Source organism: Ochotona princeps, chromosome 6 (genome assembly GCF_030435755.1).
Source record: "Ochotona princeps isolate mOchPri1 chromosome 6, mOchPri1.hap1, whole genome shotgun sequence".
Classification (NCBI taxonomy): Eukaryota; Metazoa; Chordata; class Mammalia; order Lagomorpha; family Ochotonidae; genus Ochotona; species Ochotona princeps.
Window position 1 is genome coordinate 13,871,626 of NC_080837.1, and position 19,332 is coordinate 13,890,957.

Sequence of the window (19,332 nt, forward strand, 5' to 3'; positions counted from 1 at the left end):
GAAAGTTCTTCGTCTTCTCCATAGAACCCAAGTTATGCAAGCGATACTCTATGGCTGGGCTGGTTCCACCTTCCTGCCTTGTTTGTCAGGACCCTCGGTCCTGAAGCCCTGGCTTGTGGCAAGCAGCAGCACCTGCTCAGGAGCTGAGACAGTCCCAGCTCCCCCAGAGATGTCCCAGGTATACACTCCTGACGACAGTCTCAGTCACATCCTGGCTTGGAGACCTCCCAGTTCAGGCACTACACACAAGTGCAAAGGAACTTCAAATGGCTGTAGCCTGTCCCGCATTCAGGTCAATCAAGTTGTTCCAGCCGTGTGGGATAGAGGAAAGCAGTGTGCTCTGTGTCTGACCCGCAGAGTCCAGGAGATCCCATGCCACCCCCTCCATATGCTCCTTCCAAGTCTGAGATCCTGCTGACCCTGGTGAGCCAGGAAGAAACTGAGATATGCTTGCTTCCAGTAGCCTGTCCTCAGGCTGGCTCCGTGGCACCTGCTCCTGGGGATGCACACCAAGGCCTCCACAGCCACCCCTGGCCTCCTGTACTCATGACCCTTGAATGCCTCCCTGCCCCACCCCACCACCTGAGTCATTACAGCAAACGAGAGGTCCAAGGAAATGTAATGCCATGTTCTGGCACACTCCAGGTGTGTTTGTGTCTTTCTCAGTTTCAGATAACCTGCCCTACTGCTCCCATGAGCTACCATAACATCCTTCTCTTTTCTGTATTCAAACTGTAAATATTCTGTATTCACGCTTCTGTATTCAAATTGTGTTTTCTGCATGATCCTTTCTGGCCAGAAGCAGCTCAGAAGTCCTACCCGACCAAGGGCCAAGATTTCAGGTATGGAAAATGTTTATTTTCAGGAAATCAACTGACCATAAACTCAACTCAGCCTCATGGGAACCTGTGCCCGGACACAGGAAGGCTGGAGGTAGGTGTTCCACGCAGCCTTCAGTCTGTTGTAGGTCATGGACTCCTATCCAGGAAAGGCTCCATCGGAGGCCAAGGCCTCTTCTCACCTGCCCTCGGACAATAGACACGGGCGATCCCTGCATGCTCCTGCGCCTTCCGTTGGCCACACCTGTTAAGGCTCTTGCCCTACACCTGTCATCAGGCTTTGGCTTAGCTGCTCCTCTGTGACACAGCACCGTTCTTCCTGGCACTGGACTGAGCTGAGAAATCCTGGGTAAATGCTGCTGCCCACCACACCCCCAGCACTTCAGCTCCTCTGCCTGCGGTGGGAAATCTTCAGGTGACTCTGCCTGGATACACAGCTTTGAGTGGGACCCTTTGCTGCCGGGGCTTATCTGTTCATTCGGAAGTAGAGCTGTTGGCCTTGAACCCAGGCACTTGCATACAGGGTGCTGCATCCCAAAAAAGCCTTACTCCGCTGCACCACAACTCCACTCAAGCCCCAACTGCAACAGGGAGCTCTCTGGTGCCTTCCTGCTCAGAGAAGCAAATGGTATCCAGCCCATGCAGCCATGGTCCCCAAGGATGGGGCTACACAGTGTGTATGTGCATGTGTGTGTGTCTATGTGTATATCCATCTAGGATGGGTAACTAATCTGAGCAGCTGCGCTGTGTGTGTGTGTGTGTGTGTCCTAATCTGTACAGGTGCACAATCTCGTGTGTGTGTGTGTCCATCCAGAACGGGTCCCTAATCTGAGCAGGTGCACAGTCTCAGCCCCAGCGACACTCCCTCCCTTGCACAGCTTCAAGGGCAACCACATCATAAACCTGAGACTATTCTTGAGTTTTAATCATAAACACGACAGGTCACAGCAGTCTGAAACTTACAGCTCTGGTGTCCTTCCTCAGCTGCGCATGGGCCTCACAGACCAAACGGGGTCCTTTCAAAACTCAGATGCTGCTCAGACACGAGAAGGAGGAACATGAAGAGGTGATCAGGCCTGGGGATTCCTCCCTTGCAAGTGGTGTTAAAACCCTTACACAAATGAGGCTTTAGCTGCACTATGTCTCCTGTCTTTCCCCTTTCACCATACAGCCCTCCACAACAAAACTTTCTGCGGCCTTGAACTTGAACTTCCCAACCTCCAGACCTTGTGTACACCACAAATTGTACGATAAACTGCACAGTTTCAGGCATTTTGCTTTCACAGCACAGGCGTACCTCCTGCTTTGGGCTGCACCCCAAATACAACCCTGCTGTGCTCAACTTCTATGGGCCCTGCTTCCCCCTACCTGACCTTCCTCCTCTTCCCTCAGCTCTCTGCTTAGATACGATGTCCCCTGAGGACAAGGCTGATCTGTGCCCTGGGTTGTTAGCTCCACCTCCACCCTGCCCTGTGACCACTGCTGTAAACGGGGTGGAGTATTGGACCCACAGTCGCCACCTGCACAGCCTAGACTGTGGGCATCCAGGGCCAGGTCCTCTGCTGACTTTGATCTTTTATCCTCAGTGCCTAGTGATAGTCAGGGCACATGGCATTGCTCAGGAGACACCGGCTGAGTGCCGCCAGGGACAAGCAGGCCCCTTATGCTCCGTGTCCACCTTCCTGCCAGCCCACCATGCCAGGGGGCCACTCAAAACTGTTTGTTGTGCTGCGGGAAGAGGGCTGTAATTCAGCTTTTGCAGTGGAATCTTCCTCAGCCGTGCCCGCATCCACTCACCTGCAGGCTGCCACCTGTGCCCCTCGGGGGACCCTTGCCCCCACACCCTCACCAGAGTCCTGTCTGGGAGGCGCTCCTTCCATTTTAATTACTAGGCAGGCAGGCGGTCTCCTCCCCACCACTGCCTCTCTGGCCAGGCCACTGGGAGAGTGGAGAGTATCGGCGTCAGCAGGTCGGGCAGGAATTGCTGGGTTTGCATCTTTAACTCCCACCCTCCTCCCACGCTGCCTGCTGCATGGTCTACCCCTAGGGAAGGACCAGGGTCAGACTTGCCCAGCTTACTCTTCTCCCCTTCTCCTCCCTTCCCTCCTTCCCTTCCTGAGGTTTGGGTTCACCTGTTCCCTTGGGTGGGGTCAGAGGGCCCATCCAAGCTCCTTACCTATAAGTCCAGCTCAGCTGCTGGAGCTTGGGTGCTGTGGAGTGGCTAAGTGGTGTTTGCATGAAGGGGTAAGCAATGAGGAAGGCATCACAGGTGTCTGCTACCACTGCAGGCAGGACCAACAGGTTACACACAGGGGCTCCCTCCAGCCTGCCCCCATCAAACCCCAGTCTCCAGCCCCAAGTCCTCTCTGGAAGGTCTCTCCCAAGAAGCCATGGACACCAGCAACCATTCAAGATCCTCCAAGGACGGTCTCCAAGAACGGGGTTCATTAAGACGCATCCTCCTGTTGCCATGGAGACCCTGGGCCCACAAAGCCTGGCCAACAGTCTGAATGTAGGGGCTTGAGCACAAGTAGAGGTTTCAAATTGGCACATAATGAGACCCAGATGTTTAGAAGTATCCAGCCACCTCCCAGGGGAACACACAACCTAGGGAGGGCGCACTGCTGTCCCAGGGGTTGCCAGGGTCCCTGGGGAACACTTCCCCTGCTCTAGAATCCCTCAAAGGAAACTCAGCCTGGATCTGAGCAGTGAAGGGCGGGGGAGAGCAGAGAGGGAGTAGGAGCAGCAAAAGCTCCTCCCTCCTCCCCCCTGGCAAGGGGTGATTGGTGGAGCTCAGACAGAACTCCCATTGCATGAGGAGGACAGGGGTTAGAAACCATGAGGGATCAAGTTAGGAGGTGGCCTTTGATGGGATTCTTTGAGAGCAGGAATTAGGATGCCCAGCCAGCTGGAAGTGAGCAGAAAAACAAGTTTGGAGGTAGCCAGCAGGCTGCTGCTCGGCCTGGGAAAAGGCAGGGGGCAAAGGCTGACCAAAGAGGGAAGGTGTCAGATGCCCAGTTAAGTGGCCTGAAGCAGCAGGGCATCAAAGAATTAAGCTAAGGAGATCCCCCAAGCCCCAGCCCCACCATCCTAAGGCAGGCCTGGCCCAGGCCTGCTTGGGCTGTGTCCAGGACAGCTGGTCCAGCTCCATCCCCCCACTCCCCTCAGCTTCCCTTGCAGGCCTCCAGACGAATGATCCAGATAGAAGCTCACATCCAGACACCACTCCCGGATGTCCACATGCAGACGCAGACCCATTCACCCATCAGCCCCTCAGTGCCTAGAAAAGGGTGTGGCAAGGAGAAGAGAAGGCAGGGAGCTGAGGTAGGCTATGCCGGGGCTAGGGGACCAAAGCTGAGGGCAGACTCTGGGGCCAGGGAGCAGCCTGGGCACCGGGAACTCTTCTCCCAGGAACACTGAACACCCCCAGCTACTCCAAAGTCAAGGTCTTTGTAGAAAGCAGACTGCTCTCTGGGGAGAATTGGACGACTGGCCTTACCTATGGATGACAGAAGAACAGGGCAGGCAAAACTTCTGGTTTGAGTTATGGAGGGAACCCATGATGCTAAAACCCCAAATCCTGTATACCGAGCATGGTGGGGCCAGAAGCCCCTGGGAATCAGGTCAGCCAGGATCCTGCACCATGGCCAATTCCTGCTCCTGCAGCAGCCCCTGGAGCCTGGGGCACAGGACTTCAGCCCCTCAGGCCTGATTTTCTGGCTAGGGGAGAGTGTGGATGCAGACAGAAGATCTGGCTAGGGGGCGGGTTTGTACCAGCACCGCCCCTCCCTCCCAGTTTGCCCATGACACCGGACCTTGTGGCCAGGAACCACGTCCTCCACGGACTTCCGGGCCATAATCATTTCCTTCTTCGCCTTCAAAACCCTGCACCCTGCACCCTGCACCTGCCCTCCTACCACGGTGGCTTCTAGCCTGGACAGCTGCTCCAGACCTGCTCCGGCCATGCAGGTGCCTGGAGGAGGGACAGGGTGGGACTTGGGCCCAGGTTGTCCCTTTGCCCCAGCTCACCACAGCCAATCCAGGGTCGCCCCTGTGTGCCCAGGCAGGGGAGGCTTCTCTCTGCTTGGTCTTTCTGGCACAGTGGGCTAGATGCGATACTTTCCAGAAGCTAGGGTCTAGCTGTTGTGACCATTTGGGGAGTGAACCAGCAGTTGAATGTTCTCTCTCTTTGACTCTTTCTCATGACAGGGGCCACATGCCATATCTAACCCAGTTCCCCCAGGATCAAGGTGTCCAAGACACTGGACTGTCCTCACATTGGGATGAATTTAAGTTCCACAGTGTCTCCGGTCCCTGCCATGCCCAGCAGCATGGTGGGAGACAAAACCACTGCTCTCTCTGCTTCTCCTTGACCCAACCAGGCTGCGCCTCTTAATTGCTCACTGGTTTAACTCAATTTGAAATGAGCAGGGCATCATTTCCCTGCAGGGGGAGAAAAAAAATCTGCTTCTGCTCAAAATACTAATGAGGTGAGGTTTGCAGGGGAGGGTGGCCATGGAGGACGTGGGCTGAGCCCAGCAGGCCCTGCAGGAGGACTTGGCCCAGTTTGCAGGAGCCTCAGGTTGCACAGGAGGAAGGCCCTAGGTCAGTGTGTGGAACCCCTCCATCACAGGACACAGCCAGCCCCACAGACCTACGGATCCAGCTCCTCCCTGGAGAGCTCCAGGGGCACCTGCTGAGTCACCCTTCCAGGGCCCACTAACTGCCTTTGCGCTGGGTCACGCACTCATCAGCTCAAGGTGGTTGGGCATCAAGCCTTAGCTCCCCTCTCTCTGTCCTCCCAGTGGCTTCTGGTGGGGGTGGTTCTCAGCCAGTCAGCAAACACTAGCGAGCAGGTAGTACATGCAGTTTCCATGGAGGCAGGCCCAACTCTTCCTCCAGCCTCTCCCTCCCAACCCCTCACCCCAGAACTAGACCTCTACTCAAAAACTTTTGCCTCCAAGGCAGTGGACTCCGCCATCTGCATCTCAGCTGGCCCCAGCCCTGCTCTATGTACCTCTCTTGAGAGCATTTCCAGGACCTGACAGCGTGGTGGATGAGTTCTCTGCCCTGATGTTCTGCTGGCACTGAAGGGTTCCACGGCCTGGAGCATGCCCTGTCACAGCGCACGATGGTGCAGGCCACAAACTCATGGCATTAGCAGCCTGATTCCCCGCTTCCCACCCCTCCAGCCACACCCTTGCTGTCCTTGCCCCCCTGCCCAAACCTCTTGGCTGTAGGCATCTCGACCTTCACCCATAATGTTCTCCCGACCCCCATCCTCCTCTCCCACCTCAATCCTTCCTCAAATCTGACTTCCCTCCAAGTTCAAGTTCAAGCACAAAGTCAAGTTCAAGCCCTGCCTTCCCCTGGAGCTCCCCAGGGCCTTATCCAGACTGTCGCTCTGTGGGAATCCTCATAGTGGGTTTCCTCTGGTTGCCCTGAGCCAGCACAGAGCTGGGCATGGAGCAGATGCCCAGGTCATGGTACTTTTATTAAGATGGGCTCCTTCCAGTGCTGATAACTACCATTCACTTTGCTCCTCGCACAGGAAACAGGAAGAATGAGCTGACTTGGAGCTCTGCCCAAGGAGCTTAGCCGAGAGCACAGGGTCCCAGGCCCCTACGTGTGCACAGACGATGATCCCAGGCCTGCCACGTGGCTTGGGGCACGGTGCCCGGCATACAGTCCTGCAGACAAGGTGCACCCCATTGTCAGGGGCAAATGCTACTAGCTGCTCAGTGCCATTGCCTCCCAGGGGAGAAGAACCGGACACCGGCGGCCTCTTCCTGGGAGGAAATCCGGCCAGCATTCCCAGAGACAGGAGGCTCCTTTGGGGGTGGGGAGAGGGAAAAGGGCCCCTTGGTCCCAACCCCTGGGGCAGAGGGTGGGGACTGGGTCCAGGGGCACTCCCTCAGCTCTGACCCACAGGGCACAGCCAAGGCTGTGACAGGGCCACCCACTCGGCCAACTCTCTGGCCTTGAACGCAGCTACATGGTGGGGAACCTTGCAAGGTGCAGTGCTTCCTAAACTCCAGACACTGCAAGGGACAGGGGGTCTGGACAGAAATCTCCTTCTTCTGAACTGCTAACCAAGACCCAGAGAGGCTAAGCAACTCTCCCAGGTTCACACAGCTGCACATGAAAGGCAGAGCTGGGAACAGAAACCAGGCTGGGATGTCAACTGGTATCATTCAGAGCAGCCAGGAAAGCAAGTGGAGCTGGAGTCAGGAGGCTGGGAGGGGGTTCCATTCTCCCTCACCTCTTCCCCCTGACAAATTGCACCCTGTTCCTCCCAGGAGCGCCCGAACTCAGGCTGACCTCCAACCACAGAAACGTTATCTGGGCTCCCTAGGGGATCGGCTCCATAAACAGAGCCTGGTTCCCATCTTCCGGCAAATATCACAGGAGACGGAAGTGCTTTTGATGTGCTGCAGCCAATTCGGGAACAGGGCCACTCTCTCCCAGGCGAGGCCCCTTCCATTCCCACCCCAGCCCCTCTGTCCCAGCTCTGCTCGGGCCCTGGGATACCCAGGACAGACAGCACCTACTCCTAGGCTGGCACCTGCTGACAACTGGGAGGGGAGTGTGGTGGGGGGAATGTTTTCTGTAGTGTTTTGTTTTATTCCATACATTCCAACCCCACCTCCACCACTGGGCTTTCCTAGAAATGAGAGGAAATGGTTTGTGGTTTCTGGGGGCGTCAATCCCAGGGGCCGGGGTAGGATGGGGGTGCAGGTTCCCACACAGCCGACACTGCCTGGGAGAAGGAGGGTGTGGTGCCTCTGGGAACAGGCGGAAGCCCCAGCAGCCCCCAAACACTCACTTCGGTTTCACTCCGACTATCTGCAATGGTCTCCATGCCTGAGTGGATCTGACCTCTCAGAGGGTCATCTCAGGTGCTTCGCGCAGTGGCACGGCTCATGTGCCACACCTCCAGGAAGCCTTCCCTGACCAGCCCATCCCCTTGCCACCTGAGCTCCCTTGGGCTCTCTGATCCCACTGCCCACGGCCTGCTCTTGGGAACCTCTCGCAAAAGAGGTGCTACTGTTCCAACTCAGCTACCGACAGATAGGAAACCAGGCTCCAGCAAGCATCTGAGGACTGGGGCCACCTCTGCACCAACTGCTCCCAAGAGAAGATCAGCTCTAAAGAAATACTGATGTAGAACTGATGCCGTGACGCAGCAGGCTAATCCTCCACCCTGTGGTGCCAGCATCCCATACGGGAACCGGTTCGAGTCTTTGCTGCTCCACTTTCCATCCAGCTCCCTGTTTATGACCTGGAAAAGCAACAGAAGATGACCCAAGTCCTTGGGACCCTGCACCCACATGGGAGCTCCTGGCTTCAGCTGGGCTCAGGTCTGGCTGTTGCAGCCATTTGGGAAGTGAGCCAGCCAGCTGATAGATCTTTCTCTCTGTCTCTCCTCTCTGTAAATCTGCCTTTCCAATATATACAATACATACATATATATATTGTATATATATTTGAGATACAGATGCCTGGGCCCCTCCCCTGCCAGAGCATCCAATTGAATCTCCCATTCAGGCCAGGGACAAGAGCAAGGAAAGCAAGGCTTCCCTGGGCCACACGCAGGGACCACATAGGCACTGACACCTCCAGGGCAGCTGTAGCCAGGGCGACAATCCCCATTCTGGGCAGTGAGAGTGCCCTGAAGGTTCCATAGTCAGTGGCACCTGGACGGGCTTCTCCACGTCACGTGCCAGGGCTGTGCCTCCAGCACATGTACATACACGCACATACACACCTGCAGAAAGAACGAAGGAATGAATGGATGTGTCAGCAGAGGTGGCTTCAGTCAGAGAGCTGTAAGACGTCTTTTCTCTACTTTTCAGATGGAAGTGAAAGATTATGTGAGGCCTACGTTGCACCAGCTTCAAGTGGTCAGCCTGCTGCAGCTATGCACAAGTGTATATTCACATCAACACTGGCCTTCTAGAAGGTTCTGCTACCCATCCTAAGGAGCACTGGGAAGAAGTTCATCAGAGAAAGGCTCTCAGGCTGCAGGAAGTGGGAGACACATAACTATACTCAAGACAGAGACTGAAGCACAAAACTCCCTTCTGGCTGGCATCCAGCCATCCAGCATCCATGGACCCAGGTGAAGGCATGGGCAGTTCATGGCAGGACACAAACTCAGAGCAGGCATGGTGGAAAAGACTAACCACACAGCATCGTGTGCCACCCCTCAAGTCAGGGGCTGCCAGCTTCTGCAGTCAGACATCTGAGTTGGGTCCTGGTCCCCCTTCCCTGCCAGGTGACTCTCCCTTCTGCCCCCAGGGTACAGTAGCATCTTCTCTGAGCCTCAGTGGGGATCACAACAGCAGGTATTTCAGGGACTCCAGGAGGCAACGTGTGCACACTGCACAACGTGGGGCATAGGACCAGCACAGCACAGTAGCTTCCACCACATTCCTAAGCCAAGCTCCCCGACCACACCAGCCGTGTGATTCTGGCCCTGTCCCTGGTCAGCCTGCCACAGAAGGCAACTTTGTTTGTGGCTCCCAACCACCCCCTCCTCCTTGTGAGCTGCAGTCCCAGAAAAACTTGGCAACAAGCTGCGATAAGGCTTGGCCCGCAGACAGCTCTTAGCAACCCATGCAGTGGCCCTGCACCTGGTTCTCTGAGACAAAGTGAGATGAGATGGCCTGCGGTTCCATGTGCCAGGAAGTAGAGCAGGGTCACAGGCCACGGCAGGTGCTAAGGTGGCAGCCGGGCACGTAGGCCTGGAGGCTGCCAGGCCTCAGAACTCACCGCCTGGCACTGAGCAGAGGGAGCTGGGAAGAGCCCTCCTGCCTCTGCCACCACACCAAGCAGGCTCTCTGGAAACCAGATCACTCCTCTTGCAGTGAGAAGGCCCCTCCTGCCTAGGCTGAATGCCCGGCATCTCCTTTCTGGAACTTTCTCCCACTTTCTTCTACTTTCAAATGAGTCTTTGGCCTGCCTAGGCAAGCACTGGAAGCCCAGACAATCAACTATCCCCCTCCCCAATACAACCTGCTGTGAACATGGAGGAGGGGAGTCCCATCCCTACTGGGCCACATCCTGCCTGCCTCTGACCATAGGCTGGGTTTTCCCTCTTGCAAAACAAGGGGAGGGGGCAGTCCTGATCTCTTCAGGATCCCCTCTGGCTCAGCAGTCTCAGAGTCACTAGGCAGCCCTGGGCAGGCCAAAGCTGGCATCATACCTGCCATAGAATGCATGCTCACTGCCCTGCACAGCCATTGGCTGGGTGCCTTGGAAAGGCTCGAGTCAGACATGTGGAAGCGAGGGAGCCAAAGGTCAAGCACATGAAATTGCCAGCAAATAGCACACTGCCTGGCCTCTCCCTGCAGCTGGGGACGACCTGGCCACAGAGGTCCCTGAGCCAGGGCGATATGGGCTTGGGAACAGGACAGGACAACTGGACAGGACAACTCTGGCTGTCCCCCACTCTGATAACCACCACTGCACCCTGGATTAATTCCCAGACACCCTCACTCAGGACCTTCCCAAGACAGACTGGTGACAGTGAACTTCACCTGAAGACTCCTCAGGTGAGCAGAAACCTCCTTTGTCCCAGCTTCCCCCCAAATTTCTGGGAATCACAAATCTCCCCCACGCATTCCCACAAACTCATCTTCCACCTGGAGGCCATGAGTGGCGGTGTCCACATGAGTTCCACACTCAGCATAAGACCCCTGTGTCACCTGCTTCAACACTCTCCTCCCATCAGCGGTCCCAGGTCTAGAAAATGTGCTGAACGTCCACCCAGGGGCGGCAGATATGGCAGGAGCAAAAGTCAAGGCCACAGGAGTCCATTTTCCCAAGATAGCACCAGCCTATGTCCAGCAGGCAGCTCACTCCTGCAGCTGGAAAGCTTGTCCCCAGCAATGAAACCAGCCCCACGAGAACAGCTTCATCTCTCCCAAACTCATTCAACAGGGACCAAGCAGACAGAGGCCGTTGGAAAGACATGAATTTTTCTCTTCCACCCACAAAGCATGACTCAAATCTTAAGTCATGATTACAGCAAGGGAGGAGGCTGGCTTGCTTCTTGACCTGAAGGCTTCAAAACCCTGGGGGGCTGGGGGCAGCAGGTGCCAATTAGATATGACAAGAAACATCTCCCACCCTAACAGTCTAAAACGTTCCTTGGTTAATCTATTCACGCTACTGACACGTCACAACCCCTCGTGAGGCTGAGTCCCCGTCCTGTGCTTACGGACAATGGAGGCTCAGAAGGGCCAAGGACTAATCGCAGGGCACCCAGCCAGGAGCAGACTTCAGTACAAAGCCTGGGTCTGCAGCTTCCAGGTTCCCTGCTCTGACCACATTTCAAGGTCATTCTGACTTTGGGAAGTGATCCCACCCTCCTCCTTCCCTGGCCTGTTTCTACAACTAGAGAAAGAGAACTAACAACAGTGTGGACCCCCTAGCCTGTCCTAGAGATTAAATGAATTAATACTATTAAGGTCTGAAAGAATCAGTCACTTCCCCTGTGGCAGCCCTAGCATGTAGTGGGAGGTTGGCACCTGCCCACCCAGGAAGTGGTAAACCCGAATCTCATCTCCATCCACCCCCAGGAGTCAGCTTTCCAATCCCAGGAAGTCCAGAGGATTGCAGAGGCAGAGGGCTGGGCCAGAGGAGCAGGAGTTAGCAGAGCACCACCCTTCCTGGTGGTCAGAGTGTCCAAAGGCAGCCCTCCGGGTCAGGCTGGAGCCAGCAGGTGTAAGGCTGCAGCGTGAACACCACCACCTTCTGTGAGCTCAGGAGGGCAGAGCTGGGGGACAGGCGGGTGTGTGGTTGGGGGCAGCTACAGTGGCACAGTGCATGAAGTTGGCACTGGTTCAAGTCCCAGCTGCTCCACTTTCCATCCAGCTTCTCGTTAATGGACCTGGAAAAGGAGCAGAGGATGGCCCAAGTACTTGGGCCCCTGCACCCACAAGGGAGACTGGATAGCATTAGTACCAGCCACTTGAACCATTTGGGGAGCGATCTTTCTCTCTCTTCCTCTGTTACTGACTTAATAATAATAATAGTAATAATAATAATAATAATAATAATAATAATAATAATAAAAAGGTTCTGGCCCAGCACAGTAGTTATCTAGTGGCTAAAGTCCTCACCTTGCACACGCCAGGATCCTATATGGGAACTGGTTCTAATCCCAGCTACTCCACTTCCCTTCCAGCTCCCTGCTTGTGGCCTGAGAAAGCAATAGAGGATGAGCCAAAGCCTTGGGACCCTGCACCTGTGTGGGAGACCCGGAAGAAGTTCCTGGCTCTTGGCTTCGGATCAGCTCAGCTCTGGCCATTGCAGCCTTAGAAGTAAACCAATAGACGAAAGATCTTTCTCTCCATATCTCCTTCTCTCTGTAAATCTGACTTCCCAATAAAAATAAGTCTTAAAACAAAACAACAACAACAAATCATTGTTTCCTCACCCAAGACCAGATCAAGGTGTTGCTGGAGGCAGAACAGAAGCTGGTTCAGCCCCAGAATTCTGCCCACCTCCTCACCCCCAGGACACTCATTCACTTTGCATCTTCCTGATGTATTAACAGCTCACTCTCACTTCCAGGCCTGTGGTCAGGGCAACTACAGGAACCAGCTCTCTTAGTCCCAATGATTATCCTTTTAAGTGCTACTATAATCAACCCCAATTAATAGAGAAAATTGTTCAGAGAAGCCAGGCAACTTGTCTGGGAACACACAGCAAGCATTGACTCAGGACCATCTGTCTGGCAGTGAAACCTGGATTCCTAGACGCTGTTGACACTGTTGTCCCTTCCCCCTCCCCACCCCATTACCAGGGACCGCAAGAGAAGGTGTGCCTGGTAAGGGCAGCATGAGCGTTCCAGGGGCCAGCAGTCCCCGAACAAGGCCAGCTTCCCAGATGTGGAGGTGGCTCTGCTTCTGCCCTGTTCAAGCCACCATATGCAGGACACTCCCCTCCCCTCCCCACCAGCACCTGCTCAAGCTCTGGGCATGGCTCCCTGCTCCAGCTGGGGCCACACACCCCCCAGCCCTGGAGGCAAGCTGGCCACAGGCACAACAGACTTGAGCAAACTGCCTGGAGGTATGGGAAGTAGAATGGGGTTACAGACCTGGCCAGGGCCAGTGTGAGAGTAACACCAGTGTGTTTTCAGGAGTCAGCCCAGGCCCAAGTCCCTGCTCCCCACCCACTAAAATCTGTGACCTCAGCTGGTTCACACCTTCTATCAACAAGCCTCGGTTTTCTCCTCTGGGAAATGGAGTTAATAGCATAATCCCCATGCCTTCACTTTGCAGGATGGCACACAGCACACACATGTGCCCCATGCCTGCCTAATATCTACTATTAGCATGGCGGAAAGGAGTTGATCTTTCAGCAGGCAGACTGCTCTGTGGTCCGGCTGGAAAGCTTGGCTCCAAATCCGAGGAGCTGGATGTACAGTTCTCCTCCAACACACACGAGTTCCAGATAGGGTGTGGTCCTCTCGCTCCAGGGCTCTGTTTATTCATTCACAAACAGGGGACCCTGCCCTTGTTGGTGGAGGGCGAGGGATCAGCCCTGTGGGGACCCTTGTGTGGGTGCGTGCGTGAGTGTGTGTGTGTGCACAGAGCAGCCCAGCAGTCTGGAGAGCCTCCCAGGCTCTTCCTTAATTAAGTGGAAAAAGGGTGCCAGCCAGAAACCAATTACAAAGCCCCTCCAGGGGTGAGTGCTGGGAGCAGAGAGGGGGCAGGGGCAGGAAGGGCGCTCCAGTCAGCTCCTCCCCCGCCCTCCCCCTGCCTCCAGCCTCCTTCCTTCCCAGCTGGTCCCACACTCCAGGCCACAAAGGAGAGGCTCATTCCAAAGAGTTCCTTTCAAGTGGCTGCCACTGGATTTGCATCTGTCTTCCCTGGCAGGGCCTGCCCCATGCCAGCTGCTCCAGGCCAAACCGCCCAGGCTGCAGTGCCAGACTCCAGGGTCTGAGTCTGCAGGGTTGAGAGGAGTAGAGGGAAGGAGATGGGGCCCCGGCACAGAGGGGAATGTGGTGTGTATTCTCTTGTCTCCTGAACACCAGACAAGTTCTGGGGCCGGCGCATCCAAGTCAGAATTGAGGCGGCCCACGATGCCAGCAGCCAAGACTGTGCGGCTCGGGCCACGTCTGCCCCAGCTTGGGAGAGGAGTGGAAAAACTCAGCTCATGGTGTGGCGCAGCTGCCAGGGCCTGAGGCTGCCAGGCCCTGGGTCCAGTCAGCACCTGGACCCCAAGCAGCCACATTCAAGTTTGCAGAGACATTATAGGCTGGGCCATCCACTTCTCCACCTCAGGAGCCCCCCTCCCCAATTCTTCCCAAAGTGACCCACACCCTGGAGAAAGAGGATACACCCAGAAGAAAAAGTGACAGAGCTGGGGCCAGTAAGATTGTTCAATTGGCTAATCCTTCACCTACAAGCGCCAGCATCCCAAATGGGAGCCGGTTTATGCTGTCCTTGAGACCCAGATACAGATCCTGGTTCCTGGCGTTAGACTGGCTCAGCTCTGGCCACTGTGACCAACTGCGGAGTGAACCAGCTGATGGAAGATTTTTCTCTTTCTCTCCTCTGTGTAAATCTGCCTCTCCAATAAGAATGAGTAATTTTCAGAAAAAAAAAAAGTGACAGAGCTTTTGTAGAGGAGAGGGTCACGGCTTGGAGGGAAGACAGAAAGGAGCCTGCACCGAACGAGCACTTACAGCATGCAGCAATGCAGACCTTGCCTGGCTTGTGTCTGTAGGTCCTGCAGCCTCCTCACTCCAGACCCAGCACTGCCCCTGCCATCTGCGTCATCCTGGATGTCAGGGAGTGTGACACGGTGCTCAGAGGTGATGGCGGAAGGAAAGAAGGAAGGAAGGGAGGGAGGGAAGAAGAAAGGAAGCAAGGGAGGGGAGGAGGGAAGGAGGATGAGCTATTAGCCACGCACCTCCTGGTATAGAAATGGCAGGTGTGCAAAGGACTGAGAGGGAGGAGGAGGTGTAATGGTGAGTGGGCAGAGGAACAGCTCCCCCGCCCCTATCCCAGTGTCAGGGGGCGGGTCTAGGCTGGTACCTGTGGCTGCCCTGAGGTGCTGCCTCTCTCACTCCTCCAGTGAAAGAGCCAGAGGGCTTAGCAGTGCATGCATGGAGAACATCTGGGCTGCAGGCATCTTCTGGACAGGTTAGATCCCAGGCCTGGGAACCAGAAGCCAAGTCCCTTGCAGTCCTCCTTCAGTATGCTGCCCCTCGCGTACAGCCAGAACTCCCTGGTACTGGGACCTCCTGTACTTTTTTTCCAAGGGTGGAAACTGCCTAGCAGAGGAACACCCAGATGCCAGGGGCTGACTTTACGCACAGTAAGTTAAGCTACCAACTGCAATGTCGGAATCCCATGTGGGCGCTGGTTCATGTCCTGGCTGCTCCACTTCTGATTCAGCTCTCTGTTAAAGTGCCTGAGAAAAATAGCAGAGGATAGCTCAAGTTTTGAACCCCGACACTATGGGAAAACTAGATGGGATTCCAGGCTCCTGGCTTTAACCTGGCCCAGCCTTGGATGTTGTAGTCATCCAGGAAGTGAACCAGTGGATGGTAGATTATCTCTTTCTGTGAGTATCTGTCTTTCAAATAGATACATAAATCTTTACAAAAACAAACCAGTCCAGACCTCAATAAGACAGGTGTATGCATCCTATTCAAGCTACCTGTTGCCCTCATAGCAGCCAGGTACAGAGAGCCAACCACGGGTTGCCAGGGCCCACATTACATACAGGCTACACACACACACACACACACACACACACACACACACACACACATCTAGAGGATTCTGCCCCCATGCTTGCCCATGTGACAGCAGTTTAGAAACAGCAGTGGAGAAGCATCAATGAGACAGAACGTTGTGAAAGGAGCTGCCTGTCCTGGGGAAGTGACTTCACCGCCCTGCCTTGCCTGCTGGGCTGAGACCAAGGCAGCATTGCACTTTGACCTCTGCCAGCAGTCAGCCTTCCCGTTGGCCCTTCCTTCCTTCTTGCTCTTTTCTCCCTCCCATACAGAATGTAACTTATTCAAATGCATATCATAAAATCAATTTTAAAACATGATAATCAGAAGCAGATATTTGGAGTCATGATGAAGACACCCCTGGAGACGGCCACATCCCACCCGAGGACCTGGGTTGACATTCATTGTGTTTCCTGCTGATGTGCGCCCTTCCCCCCAGGGGGGAAGGCAGCAGGAGTCGGTGGTGTGGCCTAGTGGCTAAGGTCCTCGCCTTGATCCCATGTGGCCGCTGGTTCTAATCCCGGCAGCTCCACTTCCTCTCTGTCTCTCCTCCTCTCAGTGTATCTGACTTTGTAATAAAAATAAAATGAATCTTTAAAAAAAAAAAAAAAAAAGGAGTCTCCCTCCTTAGCAGGAACTGGCCTCCTTAGCAGGGCTGATCCCTCAGAAGCGTGGGAACCAGTTCCTGCCTTCCATAGGTGGAAAAGCAGTGAACGGAGGACGGAGGACGATAGTGGGTTGGGGGAGCAGAGAAAAAGTTGGGCCAGGGGAGTCAGCAGCTGCAGGTCACAAGTCTGCAGCAGGTGGAATCCAGGCCTGGGGCGAGCCAGGAAAGCCCTCACAGAAAGGCTGCTGCTGGGTGAAGGGAAAGTAGAGAGGGTTAAGGTGCAGGTGGTATGTAATCCTTTGAGCTGGCTTAGGAGAAGCCACACAGGATAGAGCAGGAGGGGAGAGCCTTGTTGGGGGCTGGGACTGTTAGGGAATAATCACCTGTGGTCAGGAGGTGGGACTGCCCGTGGACTTAACTAACAAGTCCACTGCCTTCCCCACCTGCCTCTGGGACAGGCCACCAGGCAAGTGCCCCCGCCCCCAACCAGGCGACTTCCCCAGTCTCCAAGGTTCGGAGGAAAGAAAAGAGAAGGCTGAATGAAGGCAACCTTGGGCATGCACCTGCCATGAGACCCCAGGCAGTCCCCTGCCTCTCTGAGCCTAAGTTTCTCCCCATGACTGGATGTCCCTTCCTCACAGGCCCCTCAGGAAGGAAGACTGCCTGCCTTCCTCTGCGTAAAGACACACAGGAGGCCAGCGTTGGTGCTGCCATGACAAACGCCACCTCCTTTGCTTCCTGGCCAGGCCCTGCCCTCTCGGCTGCCCTGGACACTGTACCTCAGGTCTGTAACCCTACAGAGCACCATCGCTTGCAGCCTAACAGCAAGTGCATTATATCGGAGCCTTAACCATCCTGCCAGCTGTGAGCAGTGCATCCCTCAGCCCCATCTTCCACAGTGTCCCCCAAGTCCCAGAACCACAGCAAGGAGCCCAAATGCCTGGGCTGACCTGGGACAGACATTGCAGGGGCAGGCGCAGCTGACGGCCTCTATAGAGAGGCCAAGAGGCCACCTCGCCATCCCCTGTGCCCTGACTCTCCATTTGGCTACACGCTCTGTCCACAAATGGGCCGCTTTGGCCTCCAACTCCTTAATCACAGGAGCACTCTGGGCAGCCTGAAAGGACAGGGCCTGGCCCTTGGGGCATGAACCTGAGACCACAGACTGCCCAGGCCCAGGCCAGGCTGTGAGTGCTGCATGGGGGCAGAGCTCTCTGTAACATCTGAGTTCTCTTCATCTCCCTGGCTCTTTGCTGCCTGCCACCACCTCCAGGCCAAGGGAGTAAACTGAAGCCCCCAAAGGAGGGACCCCCTCCAGAGGTCAGCCCATGGCTTCGGGCTACAGCTGAGGGGGGAGGGGAAGACGGCGGGGGTGGGGGTGGGAGCCACGTCTGTTGCCAAGGCTCCAGCTACTTTCCTTCTTAGAACAGCAGCTGCGAGCTCACCTACAAAGCTGGGCTCCCAGGAGGGACTGGCCACTGGGTGGGAGGGCTGCCGAGATGCCCACCTGCCAAGCCGGTCACCGCGGAACCTTCCCTCTCCTGGGAAGCAACTCCTGGATGTGCAGCGCAGGTTCCTCGGGGAGGCGCGGCAACGCGGGACAGAGGAGCGCTCTGACCCGGAGTGGGCGGCCGAGGCCCGCAGGTGACGCCCGGTTTCTGTCCTAGTGGATGCTAACCCTTGTCCACTCGCAACTCCCGACCCTGCCCCTTTTGTGGTCCCAGTCCGCGGCCACGCTCCCCGCCACTGCCCCCCCCCCCGCGCTTCCCGCCCAGCCCAGTTCTCCAGGGGTTAAAACTGCAGCATCCTAAACAAGGGTTAAAAATGCAGTCCCGGGTCGGGCCGGGCGCAGAGGGACGCGGTCCAAACCCGCAGGGCTGCCTAAGAGGCCTCCGCAGTGCTGGGGGCTGGAGGGACTCGGGCGACCCGGGATGCGCGGGGCGCCAGGCCCCCGCCGGTGCTCACCCCCCGCCTGCCCGCGCCCACACCCCCGCGCCCCCACCAGCCCAGGCATCCGGCTGCAGGCGCCGGCGGGTCCCGGGGCGAGCGGCACTTACCTTTGTGACAGTCATGCAGGAAAGCGGGCAGCGGTGCGGGCGGCGGGAAGGGTCTGACGCGCTCCCTGCGCCCCGCCGGCGGCTGGGCCGAGCCTGGGGGCTGCGCTCCGAGCGGGCAGCGCGCGGGGACCGCTCGTCGCCGCTGATGTCAGCCCCGACTGTGCATTTATAATAGATGAGCCTCCTTCGCTGCAGGAAGGCGAGGCAGGAAGAAAGGGAGCGAGGGAGCGAGCGGGCCCGGGCTGGGGGCGGGGGAGGAGAGGGGCCGGGAACTCGTTACAAAGGCGGAGGCGGAGGGAGGAGGAGGAGGAAGCGCAACCCGCCCGCCACCGTGGCCCCCGCGCCTCCGCGCTCGACGGCCAGCAGCCGGCCACTGCCGCGCCCGGGGCTCAGGGCAGCGCTGGGGCCCGTGGCCTTAACTCTTTCGGGTCCTCAGCTGTCTGGCACCTGCCGGCACAAGCACAGGGAGGGGGCGGCGACCCCGGGTCAGAGGCCTGGGAATGGGTTCTTGTAATTGCGCACGGGACGGAAGGACGAAGGGGCTCGTCTCCTGCGGATCCCGGAGTCCCGGTCGCACCACCGCGTAGCCCCATGGCACGGGTGGCCCGGCGGGCTCGCCTACGCGCCCTGCTCGAGGTCCAGCGCCTGCAGCCAGCCGCTCGCCCTAAGCCCCGCGCACGGGGATTTACAGAAGCGGCAACAGAGGACAATGGACCGGGACTTGGACCCGGGCACTCACCCCTACCTGCCGGAGAACACTTCGTAGATCTACCCCGAAGGCAGCCCGGGGCGACTCCTGCTGCGATCCGGGATCAGGACTGGCGGGGCCCTGCTCTAGGTGTGCGTGCGCTGCCCTGAGATGGAGGTGGAGACCATACAGGTGCACCCCCTGCGCTGAGTCCATCCTGGGCTGGGCCACGCCCTGGCCTGGACCTGTGGCCAGGGCCTGAAGGATCCTCGCCTGAAGGCGACCTCGCGTCCTGAGAAAGGCCTGCCCTTCCGGAGGACCTGGGCAGAACCGGAATGGCAGAGACCAGGAAGTGGCCGCTAGCAGAAGAGGTCTCAGGG

At 56.7% G+C, this 19,332-nt stretch overlaps 1 protein-coding gene across 1 annotated transcript in view; it reads right to left on the reverse strand.

Moving 5' to 3' along the window:
- The window catches only part of CORO2B (coronin 2B), a 106,024-nt gene extending 86,939 nt beyond the window's left edge, over nucleotides 1–19,085 (reverse strand). The window contains exon 1 of the mRNA XM_058665328.1: nucleotides 18,265–19,085. Within this exon, the coding sequence (XP_058521311.1) occupies nucleotides 18,265–18,279 (15 nt within the window). The 5' untranslated portion in view covers nucleotides 18,280–19,085. The remainder of the gene's footprint in view (nucleotides 1–18,264) is intronic.
- Nucleotides 19,086–19,332: the final 247 nt, after the last annotated feature.